General features: G+C 28.0%; 2 protein-coding genes across 2 annotated transcripts; one reads left to right on the top strand and one right to left on the bottom strand.

Moving 5' to 3' along the window:
- Positions 1 to 233: 233 nt before the first annotated feature.
- On the bottom strand, positions 234 to 3403 carry LOC109596615 (E3 UFM1-protein ligase 1 homolog). Its single transcript, XM_020012185.2, has 4 exons — positions 3181 to 3403; positions 2456 to 3122; positions 509 to 1922; positions 234 to 450 (listed from the first exon to the last, which is right to left on the bottom strand). Exons 1-4 carry the CDS (start codon positions 3252 to 3254, stop codon positions 326 to 328), a joined length of 2280 nt encoding a protein of 759 aa, XP_019867744.2. The 5' UTR covers positions 3255 to 3403; the 3' UTR covers positions 234 to 325.
- A 2301-nt stretch (positions 3404 to 5704) lies between these two features.
- LOC109596626 (organic cation transporter protein) lies at positions 5705 to 11955 on the top strand. The gene is made up of 3 exons (XM_049964946.1): positions 5705 to 6039; positions 9371 to 9482; positions 10079 to 11955. Exons 1-3 carry the CDS (start codon positions 5997 to 5999, stop codon positions 11580 to 11582), a joined length of 1659 nt encoding a protein of 552 aa, XP_049820903.1. The 5' UTR covers positions 5705 to 5996; the 3' UTR covers positions 11583 to 11955.
- The last annotated feature ends 105 nt before the right edge of the window (positions 11956 to 12060 follow it).

Raw genomic sequence — 12060 nt, 5'->3', positions numbered from 1 at the left:
GAAAATTTTAGTAAAAGATATTCGTTATCTTATCATTGTTGGTTTAGGGTTAATAAACCTATTGAATTTAATACAAATTAATTAAATACAATATTTTTGTAAATAATATAAACTGCTTTTTAGCACAAATAAATATTGACATAATTGCATGATATGATATTACTGATGAAAAAAAGTGGTAACTGCTAATTAGATTTATTTTACAATTTTATATGATAAATAAATAAACGTCATTTTATAAAATATGTATATTTACAAATTAATAATGTTTATATACATTACTTACACCAATAACAATTAAAATACAATAATTTAATATTCATTATTATTTTTCAGCGCCTGGTTTTTTATATTCATTAGCCATTTTTACAATAATAGGAAGCTTTTCTTTTAGTTTTTCTTTAGCGTTTTCTGCTTCACTTTCTGATGACAGCATAAGTGTAACAAAATCTGCAACAAAACATGTTTCGTGTACATACTCATTTTCTATAATCATTACACTTCTTACCGTGATATGATTTTAGTTCGTTGTACTCTTCCCCATTCAAGTACGATTTTAAAAAGGTAAGCACAGACGCTAAATGCCTACCACTACAGTGCAACATACTTTGAGTAGCGACTGTGAAAATGACGAGAACCGCCAGATGCAAAACAAGAGCAACATCAGTACAAGAATTGAGTTTTTCCAGCAGCTCATGCTTGTGTGTCAGTACTGTAGTGCGATCTTTCTTTTTGTCGATTTTCTTGATTATCATGCTGCAAGCTGACAGACCCTCTTCTACGGCGGTCATGAATTCATCTATACTATGACCAGTGAGAGCTTTGGTCAAGTTGGTTAAAGGCGCTTTAAATTCTTGAGGTAATTCGTTTATGAACTTTAGTCTTTGATCATTATTGAAATTTTCAGTGGTAGTATCAAAGTTTTGTTCAGCCGCCACATAATTCAAAATTTCAGTAACGACATCAGTACATAAAGTTTTGATGAGGTATTTGTACAAGTGAGATTGAACATCTGCAGGGAACAATTTTATCCCTTTCTCAAATAATCTGATGTCACCCAACATGGCGTTTAATTTATTTTGTACTTCATTATGGGTTTGCCTTCTGTTTGCAGTCTTATCTGCTACCGTTGTTGCGTAAATTGTTCCAGCAATCTCAAGTCCTTGTTCATTTAGTTTTGGCAAGAGATATTCAATAATTGGTTGTACCAACTCCTCAAGACCTTCTTCTTCCAATGGTACCTGTATCGCACCAAGTAAATCTTCCTCGTTTAGAATTTCCAACACCATCTTCTTTTCTTCTCTTTCAAAATCATCTTCAATTTGCTTATTAAAATTTCTGCCAGATTTTTTAGTTGATTTTGTTTTAGTTTCTCTGCCTTGTGTACCACCACCTGTTTTTCCACCTGCTGCCTTTTTCCTGCGTTCCTCACGTTTGTCTACTTTTTCTTCAACTTCCTCAAATTTGTTGGTTTTATGTGATACCTGTAAGCTTGTCTGATATTGCTGATATTTGCCAGATTCAACAGCTTTCTTTGCCTTATCTTTCACCAGTTCACCACAATCTTTCGATATATTTTCCAAGAAAGCTTTACTAATAACAAAACTATTTAATACTAGAGTTTGCTGTTGTTTTTGTGGTGTCAAGATTTTATCCAAAATGATTTGAATATCTTTTTCATTAAATACTGATGGAAGATTCGTTTGCAAATCCACATATAATTTGCTCATAATACATTCATCAATGTCAGCCTCTGCCCTATCTAAGATAGACTGATTTATAACACATGAATTTAATTGAAGTAATTTTTCATTAGCAAATTTGTTCTTTATGTATGTTTTATAGTCAAATATACCAATTCTGGCAAGAGCGTCGAATTCCAGGTACCCGTTTTGTTTGTAGAAATTTTGAACCCATTCATTCTGAAAATTAAATGTGTTAAAACATTTTTTACTTTATACTTTGTTTATATAATGTGTCATAATTAAATACTATATTTATAAAACAAAAATATAATTTAACCAAATTTGCCTTATCCAGAAGTTAATCATAATAAAAGTGATCAAATTTATGAATTTATTTTCTATTATATCTTACATATAAATTCTATAAATCTTTTTGGGCAAAATTAAATGAAATGAAATCAATACTAATAATTACTTTGACATAGATTAAAATGAGTATATCATTTGACACTTAGTATATATACTTTAAAACTGTCAAAACATATTTAATTTTCTGCTAAACCATAATGTGTGTCAATATGATTATTATTAATTTATAAAGTAAGTTTGGTCAAATACACATTTTGTTAAAAATATTTTTGCATCATAAAATAATTCAAGGAATTATTTTTTCAATAGCATAATGTTATATATGTTAACTAACTACTATTTTTTGACATAATATTAAAATCCCTGCTTATAATTAAAACAAATAAATTAAACGCATTTACCTGAGACCGTGCATAGACATTAGGAATATACTGAGCACCTGCCAGTCTACTTGTAAGACTTCCAAATGTACAAGTTTGATCAAAAAGACTAAAGAATAACTTTTCAGTTATCTCAAGGTGTGTTAAAATTGTAGCTACAGATGTAGGCCTTGTTAAACCACCAAGGGCTCCTCTAATTTTTGCCTTGGTTCTTGCAATGAATGATTCAGTGAAGAATATCCTTGGATCATTCTTGTCTTGTTTCCCAAATATCAATTTATCCAAGTTCTTCTCAATGATCTGTTGTAAGAAGTCAGCAGGCAAGTCATATTGAATTGTCAAATCATTAACATTTATTTGCCCTTGTTGAGATAATTTTTCATTAATTTCACCAGCAATTTTTGTTATAAAACTTGAGTCAATTAATTGTCCCAAAACTAAATGTATATCTTTTTGTCCTTTCAATACATCATTAATATGTGCATTGATGTGGGCCAAATCAACACCTATCACCTTAGCAAGATCGACCAGATTTATTCTACCCCCACTTACATACAATTCAGACTTAATATCTGAAACCAATTGTGATGGGGTCAAATATTCTTTTCCATCACTTGAGAAAATCAAATCCAGCAATTTCTTGTCTAATAACCATGTCACAATTTCAATGCAGTTACGCTCCGACAACCTGTTGAGTAGAAATATTATATAAGTGTGTCAAAGAAAATGATCAATTTAAAACATACTTTTGTGTTGTTGAGCTAAGTTGCACCTTTTGAAAATCCGCAGCTAAACGTTTAACTTCTTCCCAATCAGCCATTGTTCAACCAATTGAAATGTACACAAAATAGTTTTAATAAATATCTACAATTGCTATAAAGTGACTTAAACTGTTATAAGGTTGAAATCACAGAACAACAAATCCATAAATTTTATAAAACCATATGGGACAAATGTACACAATAGTTTTACGAGTTGTCAACTAACGTCACTTTCCATATACTGTCGCTTTCACTGGCTCAAATTTTCAAGACATTTTCAACAAAAAAAATCTGGTAATTTATTTATGATCGTTAGTTAAATTGGTATTATTTTCCGCTAGTTAAATTGGTATTAGTTTATTTTTTTTAAATGGCAGTAACTATCTCAAACTTCATAATCATGTTTGAATGATTGTATCTATGATATTTGGTGGAATGTCTTCTGGGTTGCCTATATTTTATAATGAGGAACTCATTTTACATATAACTTTTTATATTGGGTAATATAGATTAATTTTTGTTTATATAAATGTATCATTTATTAATTAGTAAATTCGAAATATATATGATATACAGTGAATCTGATCCATTTGAAAGTAGGACACCCCTATAAAATTTATATTTTTTGTTCGATTTGCATTTTTTATAGAAATGTTTATGTGTAAATGAGTATAATCCTAAAAAATATATTTTTTCTACAGAATTCATAATTCTGTGCATATTTTTTTCAGAAATTTGGTGTACACCCATTTCAGTGTGTGCTTAATCCAGTGATGTAGTTCGATTTGCTATAAAAAATTAGTAGTATGATTTCTTCAATTTTGATGCCTAAAAAATTACCCTGTAAATTTTAATGTTGGGCTAAAAAACGCGACATTTTGTCTATAAATATAAAATGCTTTACAAATGAGTTTTATGAGGATGTCCCGTTTCTAAAGAGGCCACACTGTATGTGTACTTTAATATATAAATAATACAAATTTATAAATATATATATATATATATATATGTGTGTGTGTATTTAAATTAAATTTATTTATTTTTTCTCAAAAAACTGTACTACATTTATATTGATAAATTTATATCAATATGAAATAATATTTATTTTTTTATAATTGTGGAACTCAATAACAATAATGATTAAAATTACAAACACTAATGACTGTTGATAAGTAGCAATTATTATTATGAAGTTGTCATACACGAAAAATTCTAATTTATTTTGATAAATACTTTTCACCTAGTTATCAATAATTTTTGATTAAGAAATATATTTGGAAACATTAAAAAATATACTGAAGATTAAATTATGGAAAAACACCGATGTTTTTGAAATTTAAAAATTGTTATGTAATATTCATTCAATAAAAAATTTAATTTATTTTGATTTACAGTTTTCATCAACATTTCATTAATGTATCTTTAAACAAGAAACACCCTTGAGAAAATTATAATCTTTATAATCATGAGCTCATTTATAACTACCAAGGCATTGTAAATCAATCTATTCAGTTTTTTACACAGACATTTTAAATATAAGGAAAATGATTACAATTTTTATTAAGGTTTGTAAGTTATAATATATTCAACAAATACTAGATTAGCAAAAATATATTAAATTTTTGTATGAATACAAATATACACATAAGTATTAGTAAATATTTAAGTTAAATATAATTATTAAAAGGCAAGTATTTTAATAATTTAAAAAAATATAATTATAATTTATAAAAATTTAATATTCTATTCAGGTTTAGTTGATTTTAAATAATCATCTATATTTACAAATTTGCAAAATAATAATTATTGACAAATATAGCAAATTTTAGACTACTATACTCTTCTGTTAATACATATACGTAGATCGTATTACATTCCTCATAAGATTAATAGATTACAAAATTATAACATGACTAAATATTTGTAATGATTAATTCATAATCTTAGATTATAAAAATGTAAGTTGTAACTTCTAAATATACTAATTATAGAATACCTATGGTGGATGCGCCGGTATTTTATTGTTCAACGTTTAGAATTATTTACGTTTATATTTATTATTTTAAGTTATTGTAATTGACTGGCTAGTTTTTTAAACAATAATAAAGTTAAACATATAATTTATAATACATGTGTTTGGGTTATCAATAAGTCATGGCAATATAAAAATTTACTAAATCGCAATTACAATGATTTGTGTTTCGTCTAAAAATTAAGAACATCAATTTATTTTATAGATTAATATTTTATTAATTACGGTTTTAATGACTTTTGTTTATCGCTTTTTATCCCGAGAGTAGTGATATTTTATGAAACTGTTTTATTACGTGTTTTTCGTTTGAAACTATCATTGCTATCATAGTATAAAAAATTATAATTACGTTTACTGGTATTAATAAAACAAAGTCATAATTAAATGTGTCTTAACCATATATTTATAAAATATCTCAAATTATTGCATTGTACATTTTAGAGGTAGTCGAGTGCGCACTCGAATATGGTACCGTAGGTACTCGTACTCGTCCCCAAATGTTTAGTCTTATCTAATCCTCTCAATAATCGTAAAAATCTGGTCTTACCGTATCGAAAAACCACATGTTGATCTGGTCACCACGTGACGAGTAGACCTCAACCAAATACCGGCATTTCAGATTTGGTATTCCCTACCTTCAGTTGTAAGCGCAGTCGCTCACAGTAACCACGCGGCCGCACTTTGCTATTTGCTGCGATTGTGTTTATGTGAAAAGTACTATTTTTGTTTTTACCAGGTGATTTCCTGGTAGTGCCCGTGCCGCGACAGAATGGACGAAGACTACAGTATAGACGCCCTTATGGGAAAACTAGGTACGACTCAGACTTTTATTATAATTTTAAATAAACTGTTACCTTTGAGTAAAGACGTCTATGGATGTATAATTATTGGGTGAATTAATAATTTAGAGATTAAATCGATATTTGTGAGACCTTAAAGGAAGAAATCAATCTACAGTCTTTAAATCAACATACCTGTATGTATGTGTACATGCAGGATTTTTTGAAAGCAACAGCAGGGTAACCGTATTTGCATATGCATACACTTTAATTGCATAATTTCAATACAATTTACTATGCAAATTACTACAGGTCACACTCTAACTATTAAAAGTAACGGAGGATATAATTTTTTTATTTTGTATTGTTATGGTAAAAATTACGGTATTTAGTGTTATTCTAATATTTATGTTTTTCACTTGCAATTTAATGTTTTTAATTTTACTTTTGTCATATCTATTAATTACTTAATCACTTCTTGACATAATATTCTGAAATTCTTCAAAATAAATATCGGAAATGTGAAAATTAATTAAATCACTGCTACAAAGCGCTGAACAATAACCCCTTATGATAATCATGGAATTTGTTATTTAAATTACACATGTTTTATATACCAGTACGAGTGAAGTTTATAAAAAAAATATTATGTAAATATTGTTTTATTGTGTTTTTCCGATTGTTATCATTTTATTATATTATTAAATTTGATAAATCATTATTTTATTGTTCATTTAAATAATAACAAAATATATTTGAAATTATACCAAAATTAATTATTGTATTATACCTATCAATAGTACTTAACTTTATGTAACTCGAGTACTCTTTGTTATTGAAATTGATGTCAGCAAATCATTATCTTATGTATTTATTAAATTGCCAAGGATGTTTTGGAATATTAACTGCAGTCATTGTATTATGTTTCGATATGTCTTCAAAAGAGATAAGTTATCAATAAATGCACTACATATTAAAAATTACTCTTGGAAATAACAACATTCATATTCGAATTGTTTGTTAATTATATTGGTTAAAATAAAAGTAAGACAAGGTGTGGGTACAAGGGCATATCCTAAATTTATTATGAGTTTTTGATAAGCCTTCATAATTTTTAATATTGATCACAAAATACATAATTCGTAATCTAATGTTCTTAATTCTATTTTGAACTTTTTAGTAAGGGTACTCAAATTAGGAGTTTGTAGTGGCCAGGTAAATCACATTTCGTGCGAAATTTATCATTCAAACAGGATGTTTCTTATCAAATTTTATGTTGTTACATTCTTACTTTAGAGGACTATTCAATTATTCAAAAATAGCCTTTATTTTTAGACCATATTGAGTTTTAACTAATTGTATTATAGAATATTAATAACTGACATTTTATTGTCACTATTATATTATTGTATATAGATAATTAATCTTTATCAAGGCTCTTTTCAAAATCAAGGCAATCATTAAAATAACACATTAATTTCACTTTTTTTCAATTTTAATTGTTTTGTTAAATTGTATGACTAATTCAGTATATATTTTTAAATCCCCAATACAAAGTTTCTTGCTCAATTCATCTGATCTACTTTCACGAATCCATAATTAGGGTGATCGACTTACCCACTGGCAACAATTCTTAGTTTACGGTTACTTTTACAAAAACTAAATTACTCGAATCGTACGGTACTGTTAAATGTTTTGTACCAACAAAGTGCGTTGTTACATTTACGGCCATACAGAGGTTTTCTTGTCGATGCTGACTTGTAACTGTAGAATCATTATCGTGCCTCCTGAAGTGTAAATGAAATCACAAAAGGAAAAACTTTTAATTCTTTAACATTCGTTTCGGACGTTATTTTGTGTTATAAAACTATTCAACAATAAACTCATAATATATAAGTTTTTTAAAATCTTCCATTCTAACTAAGTGATAGTACATAAAAACTCGTACAGTAAATAAATGTATTCAGATTTATGAAGGGGGTCAGATAAGTATGATGTGTTCAGCACATTTTATCTTAAAACAGTTATTCAATGAATTTAAAATTGAAGAAATGTTATAACCTCCTTTGAGATTTAATTTAAGTCAGGATTAATGGAATATTAGAAATTTATTGTTTATTTTAATTGCAAACTCTTATTGAATATAATGAGAAATTAGATCACATATATACAAATAACTTCAAATCAAGCTTGAATAAAAACAGTTCTACAATAAATCACACAATGTAAATCTGTTGAGAATCGTAAATGTATTTTTAAATGGATTATATTAACATTTATATTTAGATTGTATCGCTATTATTTTTGATTTTGTTTAGTTTTTTCATTTCCTTTAAAACTGGTTATTTCCCGTATATATTTTATATTATCTTTTTTATTCTAAAATATATTTTTGATACATGTAATTACTATTTATATGCTTAATGTATTTTATAAAATAAATATATATATATATATATATATATATATATATATATATTTATATATATATATATATATATATATATATATATATATATATATATAACTAACGTATACTTACATTAAAGTTAATTATAAACTGTTTATGATTCTTTCAGACACATGTTATGCTTGAAAGAGTGCTAACTCTTAAGAAAATAAATCGTGATTGAACGTACTTGCTTTCGCATTATACTTTTATTTAATTAAATATTTAACGTAGTTTAAAATATATATCATCCATATATATATATATTTTGTATGTATTTCTTAATTTCACTGAAATATTGTTCTTACCAATTATGTCATAAATATAAATTATTGTTACATATTTTATTATAAAATAATTAAAACGTTAATTAATTTGTATTTATATAAAAACATTTATTTTATTAATTAAAATTACAATTTTTTATAATGGATACAAAATATATATTTGTATAATTCGGTTTATAGAATTATTATCTTATCAAGTTACCATATGCTTTCACTGTTCTAAATGTTTTTATTAAACTAACCTATTGGTTTATTTTAATAATGTACACTTTTTTGAGTAGTTTTTATGATTATGTTTATTTTTCGTTAAATAAAAACAAGTTTTACAATAATCACAATTTGTATTCCAGTTGTTATTATAATGCATATAAGCAGAGTTAAATTAAAATTAACATGGCACACCTACACTTTGTTTTGTCGTGTTAAGAATTGAAAAAATAATAAAATAAAATTTTTGGTAACGTGTAATTTGCTCTTAATTCTTCAAGAAATACAGTAATGACAGCCACTAATAGTTTCCTTATTTACTTCATAATTGTAGGAAGCACTAAATACGACATGCTTAAAATATGGAGCAATAAACTTGAATGAAGCAACAATGTATTATGGTAAAAATTTGTTATTTCAGGCGATTTTGGCAAATACCAGGGTTTCCAGTTCTTCCTTCATATTCTCTCCGCTGTAACAGCTGGAATGCACATGCTCTCCTTAGTTACTGTCGCTGCCGTACCAAGTCACAGGTAATTATAATAAATATTTATACAACAAATTAGTTGTTTGACTTACAGAAGGTGACAACCCACCTCTCATAAATTATGACAATCATCTAATAAAAATTTTTCTCGAATTCATAAATTAGAAAATTTAAGTTCTTATCCTCTAACTTTGCGACGAACTATAAAAAATCGTATTTTTATTACTCATGTGTGTATTGTTTATTCATTAATGTATTGTATTTCATTGGTATATTTCCACGGAACCTGTTTGTTAACACTTATGCTTATTATTTTTAAATTAAGTTTGTATTTACTACCGAACATTCTAAGAATAATATTCGACCAATTTTATCCTAAACTAAAACATCTCGATAATGTAGTGTATAATTATATTTAAGGTATATGTTAAATTTTAAAAGCCTCTTTATGAAATCAATTAATGTTGAAGTGTAAAGTAAGTAATTTACATAAGGATGTAAGATATTTTCCGTTGTACTCTTTATTGTATATATGCCTATTTATTATAATTATATTAACACATATTTTTGTGAACCTCCTTCCATAATTTATTGAATCAAAATTATATCTACAGTCTCTAATTGAAAACGTTTTGATTGTAGATGCGCTATTCCCAGTATTGACTACATCAATGGAACATTGAACACATCAGCGAGTTTCTTCACTAGCCACTACATTCCCAAACTACTAAACGGAGAAAATGATTCGTGCCACGTTTGGAACTCGGATACGAACACTTCGGAAGCTTGCACCGCGTGGATCTATGATAATCAATATTACAAAACCTCGAGAGCTATAGAATGGAATTTTGTTTGTGACAATAAATGGAGAGGAGCCGTCGCCCAATCTGCATACATGTTGGGTGTGTTAACCGGTGCGATAGTCTTGGGCTCCTTAGCTGACAAATATGGAAGGAAGCCAATTTTTTGTATTTCCGCAGTACTCCAACTTATTTTAGGAGTTGGGGTGGCCTTTATTCCCGAGTACTACAGTTTCGTTTTCATACGGTATTTGTATGGCATCTTCGGTTCAGCTGGAAGTTATATTACGGGTTTTGTGTTAACCATGGAGTTAGTTGGACCAAGCAAAAGGTCAATATGCGGTGTATCTTTCCAAGCAGCGTTTGCCTTGGGAATAATGTTGGTAGCTGGTTGGGGATCGTTTATTAAAGATAGACAATTGTTGCAAGTTATCTACGGATTACATGCATTAACGCTAATTCCTCACATATGGATAATGGATGAATCCCCAAGGTGGTTGTGGTCTAACGGAAAGTTTAAGAAATCTGTAACCATAGTTCAAAAAGCTTTAAAACTGAATGGTCGTGGTAATCATAATTTGGATGTGGCCGAATACGTATCTAAAGGAGCCGCTGAACGTAGAACACAACCAGCTGAAAACGCAGGCGTTGCTGATCTGTTCAAAACACCTAATTTGAGGACAAAGACCTTAAATGTGTGTTTATGTTGGTTTGCAAATTCTATTGTGTACTATGGTCTTTCTTTGAGTACTGGAAGCATGAAAGGAAATCCGTACCTCATTATGTTTTTGATAGGTGCTATTGAACTTCCCAGTTATGTCATATGCGTATATCTTATGGACAGATTGGGACGAAGGTCTTTAACAGCTTTTTGTATGCTAATTGGAGGTATTTGTTGCATTGTTGCTACAAATTTGACAAAAGGAAGTACTGAAGCCTTAGTACTAGTCATGGGTGGTAAATTTTTAATTGCGTCATCTTTTGCTATCATCTATAATTATTCAGCTGAGCTGTTCCCCACGGTGGTAAGAAACTCTGCCATGGGCCTTGGTTCAATGGCAGCTAGGTTATCAGGTGCAATGTCCCCAATATTGTTAATGTTCGACTCCTTGGATCCACGTCTACCATCAACACTGTTTGGCGTTATTTCTTTGATCTCTGGCACATGGGTTCTTTTCCTACCAGAAACATTGAATAAACCAATGCCACAATCATTGGATGATGGTGAACAATTTGGAAAAGGAGATACATTTTTCAGTACTGTGTGCAGGAAAAATAATGAAACACCAACTGAACAACCCATGACAACTAAACCAGTTTCTGAACAGCAACAACCTTTAAAATAATAAATTCGTTACAAGACTAGTTAAAGACATGCGTTAATGTGATAAAGGCTGTAAATTAGTCTGCAATATTAAAGAATTTTATAGCGACATAATTAAAAACAAATGGTTATGCGCATGTATAAATTATGCAGCATAATGTTGTATAATTGATCACGTATATCATATTTTTATACTAAGGTGTACTTGTTAATATTTTATGTAAATTTTGTTTTTTGTATGCAAATCATAACCTATTTATTTAAAATAGGTTTTCCATATAATTTATATATATAGAATAATTTATTTAAATATAAATAAATGTTAATAATAGTAGGATACTCAATTGAATCAATTTTTTTAGTTTAATTATGTACAATACATTTTATGAAAAGAACGCTCTTGTTTTATTTTCCTAAGTTTTGACATATTTATTTGTAATGAATTTAGTATTTATTAATTATATAAATAACGAACAAGAAAAATAGGTCATATACAAAGC

Source organism: Aethina tumida, chromosome 3, assembly GCF_024364675.1.
Source record: "Aethina tumida isolate Nest 87 chromosome 3, icAetTumi1.1, whole genome shotgun sequence".
NCBI classification, from domain to species: Eukaryota; Metazoa; Arthropoda; class Insecta; order Coleoptera; family Nitidulidae; genus Aethina; species Aethina tumida.
The sequence above is the reverse complement of the archived record's forward strand: the minus strand, read 5'-3'. Positions and strand labels throughout refer to the sequence as shown.

Coding starts and splice junctions, on each gene's coding strand:
- LOC109596615 (XM_020012185.2), bottom strand. CDS start 3,254: ATGGCTGATTGGGAAGAAGTTAAACGTTTAGCTGCGGATTTTCAAAAG. Junction 1,923..2,455: donor ATGTCTATGCACGGTCTCAG/GTAAATGCGTTT, acceptor TTTAATTTTCAG/AATGAATGGGTTCAAAATTT. Junction 451..508: donor CGAACTAAAATCATATCACG/GTAAGAAGTGTA, acceptor GTTTTGTTGCAG/ATTTTGTTACACTTATGCTG.
- LOC109596626 (XM_049964946.1), top strand. CDS start 5,997: ATGGACGAAGACTACAGTATAGACGCCCTTATGGGAAAACTAG. Junction 6,040..9,370: donor CGCCCTTATGGGAAAACTAG/GTACGACTCAGA, acceptor TTGTTATTTCAG/GCGATTTTGGCAAATACCAG. Junction 9,483..10,078: donor GCTGCCGTACCAAGTCACAG/GTAATTATAATA, acceptor TTTTGATTGTAG/ATGCGCTATTCCCAGTATTG.